This window comes from Mustelus asterias, chromosome 12 (assembly GCF_964213995.1).
Source record: "Mustelus asterias chromosome 12, sMusAst1.hap1.1, whole genome shotgun sequence".
Taxonomy (NCBI): domain Eukaryota; kingdom Metazoa; phylum Chordata; class Chondrichthyes; order Carcharhiniformes; family Triakidae; genus Mustelus; species Mustelus asterias.
The window spans coordinates 105942467-105965669 of NC_135812.1; the positions used below are offsets into that span (position 1 = coordinate 105942467).

Genomic DNA, 23203 nt, shown 5'->3' on the forward strand with positions numbered 1-23203 from the left:
AGATCTAGCCTTGTTCGGAGAAATTCAGTCACTATCTTGCATCATGTTCCAGAGTGGAAACATCAGCTTTATCTACTTGCCTTTGTTCTCAGATGACGATTCTGATATCGTGAGAGTTGGAAAGATTTTGTTTCATCCAAAAGATGTCCTGGGACATGGTGCTGAAGGAACTATTGTGTTCAAGTAAGTTGATTCATTTTCAGAATGTATTACAGTGGCTACACTGTATTCCAGTGCAGCTACCTTTCTTAAGTAGCTTTAATGCAGATTACATTTTAAGCTCTAGCTTTTGTTAACTTTACTAACTTACCTTCTCAAGGGGCAAGTTTGATGATCGATATGTTGCAGTGAAAAGGATTTTGCCAGAATGCTTCAGCTTTGCAGACCGTGAGGTCCAGCTGCTCCGTGAATCTGATGAGCACCCAAATGTAATCCGTTACTTCTGCACAGAGAAGGATCGGCAATTCCAGTATATCGCCACTGAGCTCTGTGCAGCCACTCTGCAGGAGGTGAGATATCACGGAATACCTTGAGGGCGGCACGGTGACACAGTGGTTAGTACTGCTGACTCACAGCGCCAGGGCCCCGGGTTTGAATCCTGGCTTGGGTTACTGTCTGTGGAATTTGCACATTCTCCCCGTGCCTGCGTGGGTTTCCTCCGGGTGCTCCGTCTTCTCCCACAGTACAAAGATGTGCGGGTTAGGTGAATTGGCCATGCTAAATTGCCCCATAGTGTCAGGGGGGCTAGCTAGAGTAAATGCATGGGGTAATGGGGATAGGGCCTGAGTGGGATTGTGGTCGGTGCAGACTCGATGGATCGAATGGCCTCCTTTTTCACTGTAGGATTCTATGAATATTCCCACTGGTTGTGGAAAATTTTTTTTTGGTTGGGAATGAGATTGAAAGGCAGCATCAAGGGATGTCCAACATACAATGCCAAAGAGTTGTAGGAACTGGAGTCTATTCCACACTTAAGTTCTGTCTCTACTGGGGAGGCACCAAGTAAAAGATTTGGTGCATCCTGTTGGGCTGCCTGGCTCAGTCACTTGTCCAAATGTCTTCAAAGGGGCAAGGAATAGATGTTTTAAAGGTTTAAGGAGGAGCTAAGAGAAGCTGCAGTGGGTTACAGGGTGGTAGATATCAGCCAGGAAGGAGAGAGAGCAGCTAAAGGGTTAGGGAGGCAAGAATATTTATGTTTAGTTCATGAAAGAAAGCTCTTCAAATCCTGAGGTTTTTAAAAAAAAAATAATGTTTTGTTTTGTGTGTCTGCTGGTCGTTTCCTTGTACAAGGAATAACTATTTTCTCTTTCTCAGTACGTTGAACAAAAAGATTTTGACCGTCATGGTCTGGAGCCTATTCCTCTACTTCAGCAAACCACATCCGGCCTGGCTTATTTACACTCGCTGAATATTGGTAAGCAGCACTCAGGATTTAAACTGTCTCCAATGCACACAACAGCATACAACCACAGTCGTGCTGTTTCATATTGACCCAATAGTTCAGCTGTCATACTTGTTAGGAGCTGTCTTATGTTTATGGCTTATAGTTATGTAATTCCCCTACAAGCAAGATATTTTCTCTACGTCTCCCTTAACAAATCCCGTCCTTATTTTAAAGATCTCTGTTCAGTCAATCCTCAGTCTTCTGTTTATTGAGAAATAAGAGCCCCAACCAGTTCAGTTTTTCCATTATAGTTAAAACTTCCCAGTCCTGATATCATTCTTGAAATGCTTTTGTTGGACCTTCTGTGCCTTTATGTCCGTTTTGTAATGTGGAGATAAAACCTTGCACATTATTCCAAGTGTGGTTTAACTAATTATTATTTGCTTCCAAAGATACCAATATTTGCTCCTATAATTGTAGGTGGTGACCCTTTCTTCGGTACAGCTCTAGGTCACATAGCAGATGTTTGTTAGCTGCCCGTGGTCAGGAGCAGGAATCTGATCTGTATTTGGTCTTTCCTCATTTCTACCCACCCAATCTGAAAGGAGCTGATTCAGCAGAAGTCAGGCATCAAACTTGGGGACCTTCTGTTGTGAAAGATTCAGACCATACAGAGCATTAACCCCATCATCCATTTCGAGAGCAAAACTTGGGGCTTTCAGTAATGGGAATGATGAGGTGTTGATTCAAACATGATTGCCTAATCTTCCTGCAACGAAACAGTGACAAGTCATGTCAAGTACAGAATTAAAGGTGTTAATTATAAGAGGATGCAGTAGTCTAGTAATTATGACTGAACAAGCAATCTAAGCAAAAGCAGAGTTCACGTGCCACTGACAGGTAATGAAACTCTATTCAACAGTTGCTATTCTGTGGAACAAAGATCAGTTGGACAATTGTAATTTGATATGACTGACTGCATAGGGCAGCTTAAGAGTCAACCACACAAGACCAGGACTTGGGAACAGATGTAGGCCATTCAGCCCATTGACTGCTCTGCCATTCAATGAGATCATGACTGATTTCTCAACTCCACTTTCCTGCCGTATCTCCATAACCCTTGATTCCCATACTGATTAAAAACCCTGTCTTATCTCAGCCTTCAACATACTTAATGACCCAGCCTCTACAGCCCTCTGTGGTAAATAATTCCACAGATTGACTACCCTCTGAGAAAAGAAATTCCTACTCACCTTTATCTTAAATGGGTGACCCCTTACTCTGAGATTATGCCCTTTGTCCTAGACTCTTCTACAAGGGGAAACAACCGCTCAGCATCTACCCTGCCAAGTCCCTTAAGAATCCTATATGTCTTAAAAAGGTTGCCTCTCATTCTTCTAAATTCCAATGAATACAGGCCCAACTTACTCAACCCCTCCCCCAGAAGAAAATCCCTCCATACCCGGGATCAACCTCGCGAACATTCGCAGAACTGGGTTAGGAACTTGCATATAGGCTAGGCAAAGGCAATGGGTTCCTTTCCCTAAAGGATATTAGTGAACCAATTGTGTTTTCACAGCAATCTGACCACTTAATGGTTACTTTTTACTAATGCTAGTTTAAAAAATGTTTAGGTTTTAAACTTGAATTAAATTCTCAAGTTATCATGGTGAGATTTGTAAAGTTCTTTGGACTATTTGTCCTATAATGTAATGACTGTATCTTTCTACAACTTGACGCTGCAATGTCCTTCGGAAGGGTTAGTGTTGCTGTAGTGATTCTCTGCCTTCTAGTCCTGTATGTTATCATTTTTCTGAAGTACCAAAACTCTCATTAGTTCACAGAGATTTGAAGCCGCACAACATATTAATCTCAATGCCCAATGCCCATGGAAGAGTGAAAGCCATGATTTCTGACTTTGGTCTCTGCAAGAAGCTGGCAGTGGGCAGACACAGCTTCAGCCGCAGATCTGGGGTGCCTGGCACAGAAGGTTGGATTGCGCCAGAGGTGCTGAATGAGGATTGCAAGGCAAATCCGGTGAGTTAGTGATTGGGGTTGCCAGCAGGTGGTAACTATTTTCTTCAGACTATCCCATCCTCTGGAGATGATTGGGAAGAATTTTACCAATTTGAAACATAGAACAGGATTCATCCAAATTGGTGTCTTCTGTGAAAAAAACTACAGGTTGAGAAACAAAATGCCTTCAACTCGTCCATTTCAATTCTTGTGTTGTGCCATGTATCTTGAAGCTTTTTTAAAACATCCTGCTGAGTGAGATGTGATGGCCATATCTCCAATCACGCAACTGATTGAAAAGTTTGTGTGGTTGTCATTTACAAGTGGAGATGGCAAGGTTGGTTCAGCTGGGGACAGGACTTTGTTCTTCCAGAGCACCAGCCCTGCTCTTTCTCTCTCAGAATTGAGCCATTTTTAAAAGAAAAGTTCAGGCCATCCTTTCTGCCAGCTTGTTCCAGTTGTGTTTCAGTGCTGACAGGTTATTGGTCATGAATACTGATCTGTGACTAATCAATCTTCAATGTTACAGCCAATTATTCAGACTATCCTTGTCCCTCACTGGAAATAGAATTCTACTCCTGGGCCTTCAATATTAAGAGAACCACTGATGAGTCTCTGAAGGCAATGCATTAAAACTCTGGTGTGTCTGAGGAAATTCTGGGTGGTTTAGTTAAAAGCTGCAGATTCCGTCTCTGTTCGTACACTGTGTATGTACATTTACAACTCTATTCAGGCTCTAGCCCTCCTTCATCAACTCTCCAACTGAGCACCTTATCCAGTGCACCCCGCCCTATCCCCGTAACCTCCTGTATTTACCCCGCTAAACCCCCTAACCTACACATCTTGGGACACTAAGGGGCCATTTAGCCTGGCCACTCCACCTAACCTGCACATCTTTGGACTGTGGGGAGAAACCAGAGGAAACCCATGCAGACATGTGTTGTACCTGTAAAACCTCAGATACTTTTGTCCAGTTTACTTACTCAAAGGTTTTACCCCGGTGCCCTTATTTGCAAGATGGACAAGGACAAACTTTAAAGTTTATTTATTTATTAGCGTCACAAGTAGGCTTACATTCACACTGCAATGGAGTTACTATGAAAATGCCCAAGTCGCCACACTCCGGCGCCTGTTCGGGTAAACTGAGGGAGAATTTAGCATGGCCAGTGCACCTAACCAGCACATCTTTGGAGTGTGGGAGGAAATCGGAGCACCCAGAGGAAACCCACGCAGACATGAGGAGAATGTGCAAACTCTGCACAGACAGTGACCTAAGCTGGGAATCGAACCCAGGTCCCTGGTGCTGTGAGGCAGCAGTGCTAAACACTGTGCCAAACACAAGTAAAAGTTCAATAAGTTTATTAATAATACTATTAACCCTAAAATTACCCATATAAAACAAGAGTATACCCCAGAGATGGTTTGGTTAAGCTGCAGGCCTGATTCTCTGAGTCCCTCTGATCTGTCGTCACAAAGGTGAGTCTTGATAGCAGCTTCTTCCTTCCTTTGGTCAGTCTTCTGGATGGTCATGGTCACCTTCCTTGTCAAGTTTTTGCTGCTAGTGTGTCTGAGATGTGTAGCTTTATCCTCCTCCCTCCCTGACGTTCCAGAACTTCTCTGGCTTCCGGCCAGTGCGGTCTCGCGAGTGAAAGAGGAATTTTTGAAGGTGTTCCCCTAATTCCCCATGGTACTCACTCAACCAATACATAGACTGCGAAAGATAGTATTTGGTTAAAGAACGAAAAGGAATTTATTTGCTACTACATGCATTAGGAGAGCGACACAGTCAATGAGGGTTGACTGTCCCCTCTGCATAATATTGCAAGGTAAAATTATTATATTATTCTGAACATTTCAATATCCCACCCGGTATTGTCAATCGGATTGGAGGGCCCAATCACAATATTACCCATTATTATCTTAGCCAATAACGTTCCACCTGTCAACAGGAATAGGTGATTATTAGCTTACTGCCCATGTAGGTTCCTTCCCCTTTACCTAAGAAACTTAACCCACGTCATTACCAGTGTCCCAGGCCATAGCCAACATCTGTGATTTTTAATTGGTGAAAGGAGTCACTCTTTCGCTGGAACCTGGGCCTCCTTTATCAGCTTGAGAGACTGCGCCAGCTTCGCTACCCATCAATGAATTTACTTCCTTAAATAGCAGGCCTCTGGTTTAAACTGATTTTCGTGTATCCAAAAACAGATAAGAGAAGCTGCCTTTCTGTGCTCCATTGTGTTAAAAGAATTTGGTCTGTCTACCATTGTGTTCCCATCATACTGCATTCAGAGCAAAGTTGGCCAAGGCGCACAATACATATATATTGAAAATACAATTTAAACTGATAACATAATACTTGGTTAATTTGTGGTTGTACAGTTTATAATACCTTTGCATATTTTGTTCCAGGCACATTGTGAATTCTCACTATATATATTAGGCACTTTATAATTACCGTAACCTAGTCTACTTATTATGATAAAACTAAAATGAAGGGCCTCATACTAAGAATTCTATACTACCTCCCATCAGTCCCTGCTTTTGACTCTTGGCTATAGCCAAAGATAAGGCCACAGAATAGAAGTGTCCCAATAGTTGTTTCTGTGACCTGAAGGACGACTGGTTCCCTTTGTATCCTTGCTTGCTCAACTTAACTGCCGTCACTAGTACCATCCCTTTTGTGGACTTGGACACAGCAGCTGAACTGCAAGCTGAAGTGATTTGCAGTGCCGAGGACCCACTTGCTAACAATGTTCTTGATCAGACAGTGCAGCTTGGCTGCTTTCTACATGGGTCAGAGACCGGATAATCTCAAGTCATTACAAGGCAATTTCTGATCAAAAGTTTCAGTGATGTGCTAAATCGTGGGGAGTGCTTTATGTCTGCTGATACAACAGTGTGATTCAGAGAGGTGACAAGGGAAATGGATACAGTGGCATGTGGCTTTCTGAAGATGGTGCTGTTGAGACGCTGCAGAGGGAGCTTTGCTGCTACCCTGGGCTGCCTCTGATCTGGGAGTGCACAGTATTTACGTTTAGTGGCAAGTGAAAGTGTGTTTCACTCATTCCAGTGTCGTTGTCCATTCTCTGAACACCGTCGCTAACTGAAATTAGGTTAAAAATACACTGGCAAATCTGCCAGTACCTGAGAAAGAGGTTCCTGTTTTAACTTGTGTTGTGTTAAAGTTCAAAATTAACCCTTTCCTTCAGGCACTGACTTGCGCGCAGTGTATTTCAAGCTTTTCTTTCTGTTTTATTTTAGATTTTTAGCATTGGCAGTTTTAAAAAAAATCTATTTTTAACCAAATATTTCAACTTAATGACTATCTGTTTTCCACCAAGATTGCATGCAGCTCAATTGTACAGAATCTGTGTGAAATCGTGCTGCAAGCTACAGTATAAACAAGGAAACTGTTTCCAGCATTGAAGAAAATGATCTTATCACTGACATTTAACCATGAAAAAGAATTTGCGTCCTCCAATCATGATATGACAGATTAGTTTTTCTCTAAAGAGGAATTGAATCTGTTTCATTATCCATAATACATTGAAATTTTGTTCCCAGACATGTGTGGTGGATATTTTCTCCGCTGGCTGTTTGTTCTATTATGTGATCTCAGAAGGCAATCACCCATTTGGAAAAGCCCTGCAGCGGCAAGCCAATATTTTACTCGGCGTGTGTAACCTTCAACATTTAAAGCCTGATGTACATGGTAAGTGTTACTGAGTACCTCTCTCTCTCTCTTGCCCCTCGTTCTTGCGTGTCCCCGCCCCCTGTACTCCTGCCCTCTGGGACCCCTTACCTGTCTCAGCTGCAGTAACACCCTCCTGTCCCTGACCGCTTTCCAAATCAGCAGCCCCTAAGGTGTGTGAGCACCTCCAGGTACAAAGCACCCAGGTAACACTCCACCTGAGAGAGAAACAGAGTTCAAGTTTCTCTCTCCACAGATGCTGCCAGACCTGCTGAGTTGATCCAGATTTTTCTGCTTTTATTTCAGATTCCAGCATCGGCAGTATTTTGCTTTCATTTACTCAGTTGGCAGGATGTGACCAGTGTATTCCACAAGGATCTGTGGTAGGGGTCTCATATATTCACCTTGTTTGTTAACAATTGAAAGGGTGGAATGGGAGACCACAGATCTGTATTTGCTAATGGCACAAAGATAGCTGGCAGTGTAGATAGGAGCACAGATTTCCAAAGAGATGTTAGTAGATTGTGAGTGAGCAAAACCATGACAAATGGATTGCAATATAAGCAAATGTGAGGCCATCCACTTTGGAACTAAAAAAATGTACTTCCTGAATGACGAGTCTAGAAACCCCGAGGGCCCAAAGAGACCCGGAGGTCAAGGTAGATAGATTTTAAAATGTCAAGAACTGGTACAGAGTATAATCACAGAGGCTGGCCTTTGCGCCTAGAAGATTAGAATGCAGGTCATGCTTCTGCTATACAGAGCGCTGGTTAGACCACACTTGGGGTACTGGGAGCTGCTTTGGACATCCCACCAAAGCATGGAGGTTATTGATCCTGGATGGAGTACAGTGTAAATTTAGCACACTGATACCTGAACAAATTATGAGAAAAGATTACACAAACTAGATTTGTGCTCCTTGGAATTTGGAATGATATGGGGTGATTTAATCTAGGGTTACATGTACTAAGGGGTGCAGGAAGAAGCTGTTTCTCTTGGCTGAGTCCAGGACTAGAGGCATGAAGAGACAGATCATTCTGGAACGTAATAAGGAAATATTTCTACATGCAAAAGGTAGTGTAAGTTTAGATTTGATCTTCAAACAGCAATTGATGCTTGATCATTAATCATTAATTTGAAATCTGAGACTGATATATTTTTGTTAATCAAAGGTAGTAATGGATATGGAGTTGGGTTGCAGATCAGCCATGATCTGAGTGGCAGGGAACAGTCTCAAGGAGTGAACTGGCCTGCACCTGTTCCTGTGCAGGAGCTGTGTTTTTTCAGAGTTTTTAAACTGGTGGTGTTATTCAGTCCAGCTATGTTCTGTAATTTCTCTATAAAATGGTCCTTGTAATGCTTTACTCTGAATCATTACCACTGTCCTTTTGTGGGCCAGTTGACACTGCGTGGTCAGGGTGATCTGAGACAGAGTGGTCATCTTTCCCTCGTTCAGTGCTGTACGATTTAACTCCTTCTACCCTACAGATGTCTGGAACATGTTTTAAACTCTTCTGCTCTCGTGTTGACAGTTTGGATGAGCAGCTCTGGATCCTGAATCCTTCCTGTTACCTTTCGAACAGCAATCTGTCATGTGGTTCTGTTCTTAGCTATCTAATTGTAGCCAATTGCAATGGCTTCTCTTCCTGATGCCGCACTGTTACCTCTCGTGGTCCCCTGTGGATGCATTCTGGGCCTTCTCCTATTGCTTTGTGATCTTTAGAATCTTATCTCATCCCTTGATGACATCCAATGGCATAGTGTTCACGCTGACCGTGTCCAGCTCACCACCACCGCCTCCAGTGTTGTAAAATCACCTGACCGCCTTTTCATTATCCAGTACAGGATGAGCAGAAATGTTCTCCAATTAAATAGGGGGAAGATTGAAGCCATTGTTTTAGTCCTCGGTCCAAATTCCTTTCTTTAGCTGGTCATCTGACCTAATATCTCCTCATGTAAAATAAAAGCAAATTACCATGGATGCTGGAAGCTGAAACAAAAACTGAAAATGCTGGAAAATTTCAGCCGGTCTGACAGCATCTGAGGAGAGAGAGAATAGAGCCGATGTTTTGACTCTGGATAGCTCTTTGTCATAGAAGCCATAGAGTCATAAAGGTTCAGAGGATGAAAAATCATTCAGACTCAAAACGTCAACTGTGTTCTCTCTCCACAGATGCTGTCAGACCCGCTGAGATTTTCCAGCATTTTCTTTTTTTGTTATCTCCTAATGTGGCTTGCTTGCTTTTATAAAGCTCCTGTGAAATGTCTTGGGATGTTTCATTACATTAAAGGCACTATATAAATATAAGTTGTTGTTGACCAATGCCTGTTGGAGAGAATATTGTTTCCATCTCCAAACAGTCGCCCCCTTCCTCCAGTGCAGCTCCAGAGGGATTCAATTGTTTCTTGGTGGATTTATCAGTCATTCCTTATTTCTCTTTCTAGAGGATATTATTGCTCATGATTTAATTCAGGAGATGATGAACATGGACCCACAGAAACGCCCATCTGCAAAATGCGTGCTGAAAAATCCTTTCTTTTGGAGTCTTGAGAAACAGCTTCAGTTTTTCCAGGTTTGTTTTTCATCCAGCGAGCACACAGTTCCTTCTCTTATTATCTCCAAGAGCTGCTGCTCGTCGTTTTCTTTGCTTTGTGCTGTTGAGTTAGAAAAAGGGGGTATTTGAAGGGAAGTTAATTTTGTGAAATGCACCTTCATTATGGAGCGCTTTTTCCTTCAGTGGTTTTTCAAAATTGTTTGTCTCCTGTCAGCCTCTTTGAGAGAGGGGTAGGTTTTTTGACACTTCCTTTATTTGCTGGGTGGTCTGCTAACCATGTCTGTGTTGAAATAGCACATTTAAAAAAAAGATTCTGGTGTTCGGCTCATAAGGTCTTAAAAATAAATATTATAACAGGGATAAATGATTTACAAAGTCAACCTGCACTCTCCTGTTTGAAATTCTACTGGAAAAGCTGACTAAACCTCCAATCCACCAAGAGCAGCTTACTGGTCAGAGAAGAATCATTGAGCTCTTATAGTGTAGAATGAAACTATTCGCCTCCTTTGAATCTGCACCAACCCTCCGACACAGAATCTTACCCAGGCCCTATCCACGTAACCCTACACACCTACTCCCCAGTCCCCTCAGTTTTGGACACTAAGGGGCAATTTGGCATGGCCAGTCCATCTAACCGGCACATCTTTGGACTGTGGGAGGAAATTGGAACATCCGGAGTTAGAATCATTGAATTCCTACAGTGCAGAAAGAGGCCGTTCGGTACATCAAGTCTGCACTGACAACAATCCCACCCAGGCCTTATCGCTAACCCTATGTATTTATCCTGCTAATCCCCATAACAAAAAGGGGCAATTCAACCTAACCCGCACATCTTTGGACTGTGGGAGGAAACTGGAGCACCTGGAGGAAACCCACGCAGACACGGGGAGAATGTGCAAATTCCACACAGACAGTCACCCAAGGCCGGATTTGATTGTGCGCCATGTTGTTCTGTAGAGCAGAGGTGAGAAGTCTTTAGCTTATCACAGACCATTCACACACAGACAAAATCAGTCACGGATCCCACACACACTAAAAACAACATTTAATACTTTTAGCAAGAATCCAAAAAGGTTCAACTCATCCACTGTTTTATTGTGATGGATGAGCTTTCTTTTCCTTGATGAGTGTTGTTACGTCTGCTGGCACTGATGATGTTGCCTGTTGCAACTGGTTTTCCAAATTCACGCCTGTTAATCTGGCACATAGACAATTCTTTGCAATAAGAAGTTTTGAAAAAATAACTGCTTACAGCAGTATGTGGTTCCAAACAACAATGCAGTTCACAGCGCGTCTCCACCTCCGGTTTATAAATTGATGTGCTTCTTGCTGTAGTGTCTTTCCATGTTGACTCTTTTTGTAACGGAATCACTTTTCAGCAAATCAGACACACAGGGTTTGCATTTCACCTCCACAAAAAAAATTGTCTGTTTTTCATTTAAAACACGACACTCCACTTCCACTTTTCTTTGGTTTTCCGTAGCTGTTTTTCAACAGGTAAACATGCAGGGTTGGAATTGTCTGCGAACATCCTGCAGATGCGAGGATAGGAATGAGCATTGAGACATGACAGGAAAGGAGACACGAGATTTGAAAATTAGGACAGTTGCCATGTCAGTACTAAACACGCAACCAATCACTCCACCATCAACAAATTTGAATATTATATTAATTATTAATACAGTAATTTAGCTGACTCTTTTATCCAAAGCAATTTCAATGATAAATGCTATTTTAAAGGGGCTACTGTCATAGGTCTATATTGTTTTGGAAAACTTGCCATGGGCTGGATGAAATTGAGCTGGATCCAGTCCACAGGTAGGTTCCCCACCCCAGTAGACTGACTTGTTTGAATCTCCTCTTTCTCAATTAAGTTTTCTCTCCTCTCTTGAAGGCAGTAATTTGGATTGTGCTCCCATACTTTATCCAAAGGGTAGTCCAGCCATGGACATAGTTTTATGGTCTCTATGGTATAACAACACGTCAATAAACAATGTCTAATCCTGTTTGTATCCATATTGGGGTCATCCTTTAGTGAGCTGGAACCATCAGCCAGTTTTTGGTTTCACCCGGCTCCCTGGTGTGGCGATATATTATTGATTGAACCTCCGCTATCTCCAGCTGGAATCAGTTAACTGTGCACAGACAGATAATCGTTTCTGCAGGCCCAGTACCTCACAAACTCAAAATACCAACTCAAACACCGGGGGGAGGAAGGGCTTTTTGATTTTATTTTTTAAATGGTGACTGTAAAATCTAAAATGTACATCATTGAAATCTGTAAATCAGAAATTCCACTGCTGCTAAGAGCAGCTGCACAACATCACTTGGAATTCATATCAGGGCCCTGTAATTTTGTGTTAATGATTGCAGGATGTCAGTGATCGAATAGAGAAAGAGCCTCTGGATGGGCCAATAGTAAGAGAACTGGAGAGAGGTGGACGAAGTGTCGTTCAAGGTGACTGGAAGGAGCACATCACTGTACCTCTGCAGACAGGTGGGCTGATCATGTGTTCTGCTATAATTGGTTGGTTAAAATTGTGCTGATTCATCCTTGCGAGTACTGTACTCACCTCTGACCCCATGTTAGAGAGATCGGAGGTAGCTGTGCAAAATTATTTTCCTGCTGTTGCCATTGGTAACTGTTAATTCTTACTGTCCTGTCAATTTTTATTTCACGATTACAGAAGAAAACAGCTAATGTAAAGTTACTGTTTTACCTGATTGTGCTCGGGAAAAGGGGATTTTTTTTTTTAGTGTGTTTGTGTAAGTCTTTGGAAATTTATCCTGTATCTCTTCACCTAATTTCACTTCTCTCTCGCTCAGCAGCTGTTATCAGTGGCCTGGAATTCTGCTCGTGTTCCGATCAACATCCCAAATGTCTCCCTCTGATTTTCTGCTTCCTCCCTCTCGAATACAAGTTGCCACAACCTTTTTGCCTTGTTCATCTCTGATAGCCATGATGTGGAGATGCCGGCGTTGGATTAGGGTGGGCACAGTAAGAAGTCTCACAACGCCAGGTTAAAGTCCAGCTGATCTATTTGGTAGCACGAGCTTTCAGAGCGCTGCTCTTTCCTCAGGTGAGTGACTCACCGGATGAAGGAGCAGCGCTCTGAAAGCTTGCGCTACCAAATAAACCTGTTGGACTTTAACTTGGTGTTGTGAGACTTCTTACTGTGCCCATCTCTGATAGGAAATGGATGTTGGGCACTGGGGGAGACCAGGCAGCTGCAGCCTCTCCATTGTGTAATTGCAGCTTGATGGCACAACTCTTGAAGCTTGTATGGTTTTGAATGAGTTTGAGCGAAGGGTTTCCCCTGCTGTCTCCTCATTCAGTCAGGCTGTCTGCCCCAGCTCTAGACAGGCCTGTGATGCAGCTTTTTGTAATCTGCAAGAGCCTGGATTGGAGGTGATGGGGTGAAGGATGCAGTTTGTGCAATGGCACAAGAAAATATTTGTCAGCCTACTAATTTCTATATTGGTTTTTATAAAGAAATTATAGAATTTTACTCTTCAGAAGGAGGCCATTTGCCCCAATGTGCCTCTGCTGGCTCTTGGCAACGGCAATCCAATTAGACAAATCCCCCTGTCCGTTCCCAATAGACGTGCAAATCCTTCCTAATGAAGTTTTTGTTTGATGCCTGATCAAATCTGCTTCAGACAGTGCATTCCAAAAAGAAACAAAAATCTCATGCTCATAGAACTATAGAATCCCTACAGTGCAGAAGGAAGCCATTCGGACCTTTGAGTCGGGACCTACTCTCCCAAAGAACATCTTGATCACCTGGAGGAAACCCACGCAGACACTGGGAGAATGTGCAAACTCTACACACAGTTAACCAAGGCTAAAATCAAACCTGGGTCCCTGGTGCTGTGAGGCAGCAGTGCCACCATGTTGCCCCCCTCGTTACTTTCTCAATTTCCTTAAATCTGGCCCTCTGGTTACTGATTCTCCCAGTGGAAACAGTTTCTATTTATAAAGGGTTTTGATAGAATAATTCTGCACACCTCTATCCAATCTCCCCTTTGTTTCCCTTAGAACAGAGAAAGCAATCTCAGCTTTCTGTAACTTCACATTAAAAGCCCTCATCCTTGGTGCTATTTTAATAAATCTCTGCACCCTTTCCAAGGCTGCTTAAAGTGTGCTGCACAAAATTCGCCTCAGTACTCCATTGAAGCTTTATCAGTGATTTATAAACAAAACCCATTCTCTATGGGGAGTGAGTCTTTTCCTTGATGCCTTTGAGTATGTGAACCTGCTTCTGATCCTAGTTTCTGTGTCTGTCATTGAGGGCTGGACAGCACAAACTCAATTCCCTGTCTCCATTTACAGTTTGATCTCTATTCCTTTTGGTGCATGGTCACTAGCTGTTGACCAGGATGCTGTGTACAACTGCCTGTGTTTCATCTCAGAATAACCAGAATATCTTTTCCTTTATAGATCTTAGAAAATTCCGATCGTACAAAGGGAGCTCAGTGAGGGATTTGCTACGTGCAATGAGGAATAAGGTAATTGCACTAGTTCTTCCAGCATTAGTGCTCTAATCTGTAATAAAATGGCTAATCACTGTATGAACTGTTGTACATCTGAATTATTTGGATCATGTGTTAAAATCTGTGACTGTATTGGCAGTAGATGGTGTTCCAAGTCGCTGCTCAGGAATGTGTGGCAATTATGTAACCTGCCATCTCCATCCACAAAGCCCCAGTCACTTTGGACAAGTGGATTAGGCAGCGAGACCCTTGACAGAGGAAAAATCATCTGAAAACAGATGAACTAATCCTTGAACTAGCAAATGATCTCTGTCAACCTCCAGCTGTAACATAGCTGTAGTATCCTACAAGTCAACAACTTGCATTTATATAGTGCCCTTAGTGCTGTAATAAAAAACCTCAAGGTGCTCCACAGGAATGTTAACAAGCAGCTTACGATATTGCTATGCCGCATTATCAAGGATAAGACTCTTGAAGACCAATCACCAAAAAGGCAGGGGTGAAGAGAGCCTGGGGAATCTTTTAAAGGCAACGTTGGCACAAAATATCACATCTATAAGCCTCAAATATGAAAGTGACCGAAGTACCATTAAATGTGTTAATCTCGCATAAGAGGAAACATCCTCTCCATATCCACCCTGTCAAGACTCCTCAGGATATCGTATGTTTCAATCAAGTCATCTCTAACTCTTCTAAACTGCAGTAGATATAAGCCTAGTCGGTCCAACCTTTCCTCATAAGACAGCCTACCTATTTTAAGTGTTAGTCTGGTAAACCTTCTCTAAACTACTTGCAATGTACTTCCTTCCATCCTTAAATACTGTAGACAATATTCCAAATGTGGTCTGACTGCTGCTATATATAACTGAACCAAAATCTCCCTTCTGTTTTTAATTCCCCTCACAATAAATGGTAACAATCTATTAGCTTTGCAAATTACGTGTCATACCTGCACACTAACCTTTTGTAATGTGTGAACTCGGGCACCCAGAATCCTCTGAATCTCACACCTCTTCAATCTCTCATCATTTAATATGCGTTTTTAAATTCTTCCTAACATGCCAATATGTTACCCTGGAGATGGCAGGTTACATAATTGCCACACATTCCTGAGCAGTGACTTGGAGCATCATCTACTGCCAATACAGTCACAGATTTTAACACATGTATAACATGAGATTTTATTTTCCGTAATAACCTTTGATGTGGCACTTTTGTCTAATGTTTTCTGCAAATCCAAGTACATCCACTGGTTCCCCTTTATCCACAGCATGTTACTCCCTCAAAGATCTCCAATGAGTTGATTGAACATTACTTCCCTGTCACAAAACCATGTTGACTTTGCCTGATTACTTTGAGCTTGTTTATTTTCCGTATGACAGATGTTAAGCTAACTGGCCTGTTGTTTCCCACTTTCTGTCTCCTACTTTTTTGAATGCCGGAGTTGTATTTGTGATCTTCCAATCGAATGGGACCTTTCCAGGGCCTGAAGTTTTGGAAAATTAAAACCAATGCATCAACTATCTCTCTGACATTTCTTTTGAGACCCGAGGATAGAGACCTGGACTCTTGTCAATTCACAGCTCCAACAGTTTACTCAGTACCACTGCTCTGGTGTCTGTAATTTTCCTGAGTTCCTCCCTCCCTTCTATTTCCTGGTTTATATCTACTTCTAGGATGTTACTTGCATTCTCTATAATGAAGAAGAATGCAAAATATTGTTCGCTTCATCTGCTAACTCCTTGTTTTCCATGATTAATTCTCCAGACTCTCGGTCTATAGGACCAGTGCTTACTTTATTAACTTTTCTTTTTAAAATATTCATAAAAACTCTTTTTATATTTCCGGCTAGCTTTCTCTCGTACTGTAATTTTTCCCTCCTTTTTAATGTTTTAATTAGATATATCCATGGTGTTGCAACCCTAGTTCATGATTTAGAAGCCTCATTAAATACAGGATGTCACTATTATTTTGGAGTGATGTAACTGCTTGAAGATCAGTTTTTTTCTAGAAATACTTGTCTCCCCTTGCATTTCACTCGTGTTTTTTTTTTACATTAATATGTTTATCACCATATAACAAAAGATCGCTGGAGTACATTAAGTGAGCACCATTATTTTGACCTTCACCTTGGTGGGATGAGACTGAACAGGCAGTAGCGCAAAGGGTGGGGTGGAAGATGATTCAGCTGGTTATTCTGGCCTCAACTTGTTCACCTCCTGATGACAGAGTGATGTTGGCATTGATCCCGAGCAGGTGTACAGCCCAGGCTCTGCAATGAGGAAGCTGATGACGTGTAGCACCTTGGGGCAAAACATTTCAACTAAATTACGATTAACAAATTTAATAGTACTTTGATCACTTTCATATTTGAGATTTATAGATGTGATGTTTTCTGTGACTGTTGCCCTTAAAAGATTCCTCCAGGCTCTCTTCATCTCCCACCCCCTCCTTTCTGGTGTCTTCAAGACTCAGTCTTGGTGATGCCCTTCTGTTATTGTGAGGTGCCAGGTCTCCAAACATTAACCCAGCTGCGACTGATAGGTTAATAGAGAAACTAAACCTATATCCCATCAGTCATCTGACACATCATTTGATCCACCACAGATTAAGATCTTTATTATTTTCTCTTCAATGTCTCAAAGCTTGTTAAAATTGACTCATTGTGGTGACTGAAGTGGCATAGGTTTTTATTCAAACAATTTGTCTGACTGTCCAAAGATGTGCAGGTTAGGTGGATTGGCCATGCTAAATTGCCCTTTAGTCTCCAAAAGTGTGTAGGTTAGATGGATTAGCCATGGTAAATGGCGGCGGGGAGGTGGGGGGTGGGCACAATGCTTCATTGGGGAGAGTCAGCCCAGACTTTGATGGGCCGAATGGCCTCCTGCCTACACTGTAGGGATTCTATGTTATAGTTATTAGTGATGTGACAGAATATTTTTGCAGTGATCTAATTTGTTAAAAGTTATTGGAAGGTACAATCATTAAACCTCAGACATTTGCAACCAGCCATCTCCTTGTTGTGTAGATATCCAAGTGCATTAGGATGAGAGTTAGTTCTTGTAGTGTGGAGTGCTAGGATAGCCTTGACATTTGATTAGAAAATAGACATTACGTTGCGAGGCAAAATAGAAAAATATTTGACTGTACATATTTTCACATTTTCTTTTCAGAAACACCACTACAGAGAGCTGCCAGAGGGAGTGCAAGAAACTTTGGGCTCGGTCCCAGATGAGTTTGTTCACTATTTTACCTTTCGCTTCCCCCATTTATTACGCCACACGTATTTTGCCATGCGAGTCTGCAGCCAGGAGAGACTATTTCATCCTTACTACTATCAGGAGGCAGCGGAACCAAGCCAGTTAGCTCTCTCTGTCACTGACGGACTTATATAACTAAGGGGAAAGAAGGTTAAAGGGAAAATTGTTTATTTTTCAAAACATTCCAGCCAGAGGCCTTTTTCGCGCAGCGCATACGAAGAGACTACGTTTGGGAGATAGACATTTAAAGAATGAAGACATCACCAAACTACTGTTAAGTGCCTTATGAAAACTGCAAATGGCCTGCAGGATGATTCAAGACAAAGTGGTTCTCCAATTTAAGGACCTGCGGTCTGACTGCCACAACTACCTTTTTAATACAAGAAAATATTTTCCTTACAGGAAGAAAGTCGTCTTTTTTTAAAAAAAAAGTGAGAAAAGCAATTGTGACTCTCCGCACTGTCAGATGCTGTTGCATGTTTCACTATTTCATGTTTCAGGGATGTAAATCAAATGATTCTTCACCCGAGGGTAACAACCATGTTATAACACTGAAATACCAAAACAAAGTGTTCATTCACGGATGCTGGTTAGGTTTTGAGTGGTGCAAGGACTTTTGGCTGTGGTTGGCTAAATTATGCCAAGACAATTTGATTCATGTTCTAAAGATTAGAGCAGCTGCATTGGTTCACCCAACTCAATAGGGCAAAATATTCAATCGTACCAAAACAACATGATGACCCACAGCGTTCCCTGGTCTGCGACTACTGAAACAGTGGGACAAAAATGCAATTAAACCAAGGAGGTGAAGAATGAATGACAATCAGTGGGAGAGTGGTTATCCACACAAAACAAAAAGCCTTTTTGAAAGCTGTGCTTTCAGATCTGCTTGAGCAGGGTTTTATACTGGGGCACTTATGGTATTTGTAGCTTTATGCCACCGTTCTGTGTTTGCAATTTAAATGTTTTCTTGAAGTCCAAAAACTGAGCATCAGTTACCAGGTTTTATGCGTTACAGATTAATCTCTTTAATTTTCAGTGTTTAACCCACAGACCCTTAGGTGAAAACAGCTTGAACAGCCAACGTGTATGTTCAGTTGGCACAAAATATGCTGAAGGTTGATTGCCTTTATTTCCGTCCTGTGCCTATTACAATAGATGGCAGATGTATTTTATGCTAGGATATTATAGAAATGGTGAGGTAAATGCAGAGCCATTGGAATGTTTCCCGTTGCATTTCCTGCCCAACTTGAATGAAAGATCATTGTCTTTACAGTTGAAATTTCTGTGACATTAAATCATCTCCTCTTTCGTATTTTCCTATTTTATTTTTCCCCCCACTATGCATTAATTCAGACCCAAGATGGGACAGCAAGTGACCTTATTGCAGGTCCCCCATGGCAAGTGTCCTTCCCTCTCTAAAATAGGCTAAGTACTTGAGCTCTGCTTAATGTTTTGTTGACAGTGGAGCTGTGATAACAGACTCTTGTAGGGAGCAGGGTCTCCTACAGCCCTGATGTAACATAAAATGTTGCATTTAACTTAAAACCTATTTATTGAAAATGTGTGCTTGTGGTAAAAGCTCAGTATTTGGTACTTAAAGGAAAAATCATTATTTCTCAGGATAGTGCAGCTTATGTTTTAATCTTTTAAATCTTTTTTTAATGTGCTGATAATTAAAAACGGTAACTTATTTATTTATTGGGGGGTTTACCTTTACATCGGGTGAGTGATTGTTTTGTCTTTTCAATGTTTAATGTGTGTACAAAGCTGATTTAGGGCATCTGTATCCATCTTTGGTTTGAGGGGATTGTATCTGAGGTAGGATTAAATGGACATTTCTGATAAGTGTTAACTTTGTGTTGGTTTGTTAGTTGTGAAAGAAGAGTGGCGAAAAATAATGTAAATGTCTTCATTTAAAAAAAAAAAAATATTTGAAATGTGATTAAATGCAATTCTATATGTTCCTTTTTATGTTCTGACATTTGCACTAATGTTTGATCTGCAGTTTAAAGGCTGGTGCAGAAGCTGGTTGCAACAATTGATGCAATTCCATGCTTAATTTGGTGATGATGCCATTGGACCTGAATTGCTGGTGACTTATTTTTGATTTGAAATCATTGGGAATTGTGATTTTAAACGTTCAAAGTAGACTTTTCACCATCACAAACAAGTCCCAAAAAAATTGCACTGTTTCCTATTCCAAGTATAAATCCTACTCCTGATCTCACCTACATCAAGTCACTTCCAGTCTTTAACTACAACAAATTGTTGTAAGGACAGGGAACATTTCAACACTGAGGTTGATAGCCAATTGTATCAAACAATATGGAAAATGAAATTGAGGGATCACCATTCACAGAATCTTTGCAGCGCAGAAGAAGGCCATTAGGCCCATTGGGTCTGCACTGACTCTTTGAAAGAACAATCTACCTAGTCCCAGTCTCCTGCCTTATCCCTGTAACCTTGCAGATTCTTTCTTTTCAGATAGCAATCCGATTCCCTTTTGAATACCGCCTTTCAAATGTTCATTCCAGAATCCAACCACCCTCTGGGTGAGAAAAGATTTCTTCACATCACTTTTACTCCTTTTGTATTTGGAATTTGTGCCCTCTAGGTCTTGATGCTCTCTTGAGTGTGAACAATTTCTCACTCTTTACCCTGTCCATACCCCCTCAGGATCTTGGATGTCTCTATAATGTCTCCCCTCAGCCTTTCTTTTCTCCAAGGAAAACCGTCCCAAGCCCTCCAATCTATTCTCGTAGCTACAGTTCTTCACCCTGGGAATCGTTCTTGTAAATGTCCTCTGTTCTGTACTCCAGTTTCTTGATCTCCCATCATCTTACTGAATGGCAGAAAACACCCGAGGAGGAAGATTGGCATCGTCCTGTTATTGTGCCAGATGAGGAAGGCCAGCTGACCCAATATGTCTATCCAGAAATAGTCTAGTGCTCACTCATCTTGGCAGAGCATCTCTCTGAAACATTAGCTGACTACATTCCTGTGCACAAGGACATAATTTTCTACTTGGAAAACGATTTTTTCACAAGTCTAGTTTACTCAATTTTTAAATGAAAGAATAATTGAAACTGGATTATTCTTTTTTCCATTAGATCTCGAAAGCACAGTTTGGAGGGTTTTGTAAAGATTGGCCCTTCAGACCTGAGTGAAGCATAACCAGGCAAATTTATTTAAGCTTTTACCATGTGCATGCAGGCGAAGCCTTCCAAGTCAAGCTCAGAGACGCCCTGTTGTTTACAGCTCATAGCTCTATATTTATACATTTTTGCGGATCCAATGGATAGATGCACATTGCTTCAAAATAAACCATATCTCAATCAGGTGCCAATCCTTATCCTTTTCTCTGTATTGCAAATTAGGTCAAACTCAGTTTGTGGGCCTCATAGTCTCTGTGGTTTGTCCTGTCACTTGTGGTTTTATCAGTATGTCTGCTTTTGTGTTAGTGATAAAATTTGTCCTCGCCACCTGCTGTCTGTTCCTACACTTCCCTTTGTGAGTCATAGTCATGCTGCACGATTGTCGGGAGCTCCAAAGAGGATCCTTGACTCAGGCCACTGCTAATGGTTCTCCGTCATGACCAGGCTCATTATTGGTACTGCCATTTTTCATAGCATCCTGCTTCTTTCTGTGTTTTTCCCTTTTTGCACTCTCCCATCTACCTTGTCTGTCTTAACACTGGACCATTAACACATTGTGCATGTGTTCAGGTTCTTGGGCAGCACGGTGGCACAGTGATCAGCACTGCTGCCTCACAGCGCCAGGGAGCCGGGTTCGATTCCAGGCTTGGGCCACCCTGTGCGGAGTCTGCATATTCTCCCCGTGTCTGTGTGGGTTTCCTCCCATCTGAAAGACGTGCTGGTTAGGTGCATTGGCCGTGCTAAATTCTCCCTCAGTGTACCCGAACAGGCGCCGGAGTGTGGCAACTAGGGGATTTTCACAGTAACTTCGTAGCTGTATTAATGTAAGCCTACTTGTGACACTAAGAAAGAAAAAAAAACTTGATGGTGAATTCCATTATTTGAACATATTTTAACTGGGATAAAATGTCCACAGTAAGAAGTCTCACAACACCAGGTTAAAGTCCAACAGGTTTATTTTGGTATCATGAGCTTTCGGAGCGCTGCTCTCATCAGATGAGTGGAGTAGGATACCAAATAAACGGTTGGACTTTAACCTGGTGGTGTGAGAATTTTTACTGTGCCCACCCCAGTCCAACGCCAGCATCTCCACATCAGGGGTAAATATCAATAGTAGAGAGTGCTTTTACTGTTTTCCTCTCTCAAATGACAAGCTTCTTGATTTTGTTTTGTTTCCCAGCCAAAGTGTTTTTATTAAATGGTCTTGGTTAGCTGTATGGGTGCAGCTAAAGGCTATAAAACTGGGAGTGCTCCACTGATGGATGTCCTGACGTGGCCTGACCCCAGGCATTATAGTTGGATGTTGTTCAAAGGAAAGTTTGTTTAGATGCTGGGAGTAAGGTGATGGATCTTCTCAGAAAGACAGCTAAAATCCAGGCAGTAAGAACTGAGGTTCAGCTAACACTGTAAACCACAAGTTCATTAAGTGCCAGAGCTGAAAGATATACCTGTTAAAGCCTTTTAAATCATTCCAGCTATATGTTCTGTGCTGTACTTGATGCACTGTGACGAATTGCCAAAAATATACAATAACTATTATGAAGGTTGTCTTTTGCTGTGCTGGGGTGATATAACAGTGAGTTAGACAGAGCTCTGATATCACCTACCTATAGTGATACAGTACATGTTTCATCCTGGAAAAAATACATGGGTGCAATCTTACCAACTGCAAGCGAGGGCAGGGAATTTGGCACCCAGCCAAATCACCGTTCATGGCAGCAGGACCAGAAAATCCCGCCGGTGTGAACAGCCGTAAGATTGCACCCTAGTTTGTAAAGATATAACGTGGCTTTAAATATGTTTTGAAAAGCATTTTTAATGATTCTGGATTTGTGCAAGGAACAGACAAGAACTGCGGAACTGCGCTCTTTTTAAACTGGAGACTACAATTTATGCAAGTCTGGACGGTTGCAATGGTAAATCATGCTTTAAATGTAATTTTTTATTGATCGTCCTTTGGATTAAAGCAATACAATATTAAAAATATCATATCTATTTGTGGTCTGCAGGTTTTGGCACCTATTTTTTTTACTGAAGTTCATATGGCATTTAGGGTGGGGGTGAAGGAGCTTGTGGTGTAATTGGTAATGTTACTAAATTAGTAATCCAGAGGCCCAGGCTAATGCTGTGAGGGTGCAGGTTCAAATCCCACCATGGGAATTAAAAGCTGGTCTAGTCTGGTAATGGTAACCATTAAATGATTGTCGTAAAACCCCATCTGGTTCATTAATGTCCTTTAAGGAGGGAAATCTGCTGTCCTTACCTGGTCCGTGACTCCAGACAATGTGGTTGACTCTTAAATTGCCACTCAATCATATCAAACAGCTACAGAAACGTTGATAAGGAATGAAACTGGATGAACCCCCACCTGGCATCAACCCAGGCACCAGAAGTGATAATGACATTCTCAGTCCTGTCAACCCTGAAAAATCCTCAGTAACATCTGGGGGCTTGTACCAAAATTGAGAAAGCTGCCTCACTGGCTAGTCAAGCAACAACCAGATGTGTGTACGGTATGATTCGATGAGTACGACTTGTGACTCAGACACTACTAGAATCATCCCTGGGTGTCCCACCATCTGAACTCAAACTGAGCGCCCACAAGTAGCTGTGAGAAGCTTTCTCTCCCAGCAGATGAATTG

The 23203-nt window shown here is 41.9% G+C and overlaps 1 protein-coding gene across 4 annotated transcripts in view; it reads left to right on the plus strand.

Annotated features, from left to right (window-relative positions):
• The window catches only part of ern1 (endoplasmic reticulum to nucleus signaling 1), an 87918-nt gene extending 65369 nt beyond the window's left edge, over positions 1-22549 (plus strand). For all 4 annotated transcript variants that reach the window (XM_078225811.1, XM_078225810.1, XM_078225812.1 and 1 more), the window contains 9 exons: positions 93-183; positions 320-509; positions 1315-1414; positions 3222-3421; positions 6968-7115; positions 9540-9667; positions 12023-12146; positions 14091-14158; positions 17317-22549. In XM_078225811.1, coding sequence (XP_078081937.1) covers positions 93-183; positions 320-509; positions 1315-1414; positions 3222-3421; positions 6968-7115; positions 9540-9667; positions 12023-12146; positions 14091-14158; positions 17317-17538 — 1271 coding nt within the window. In that variant the 3' untranslated portion in view covers positions 17539-22549. The remainder of the gene's footprint in view (positions 1-92; positions 184-319; positions 510-1314; positions 1415-3221; positions 3422-6967; positions 7116-9539; positions 9668-12022; positions 12147-14090; positions 14159-17316) is intronic.
• The last annotated feature ends 654 nt before the right edge of the window (positions 22550-23203 follow it).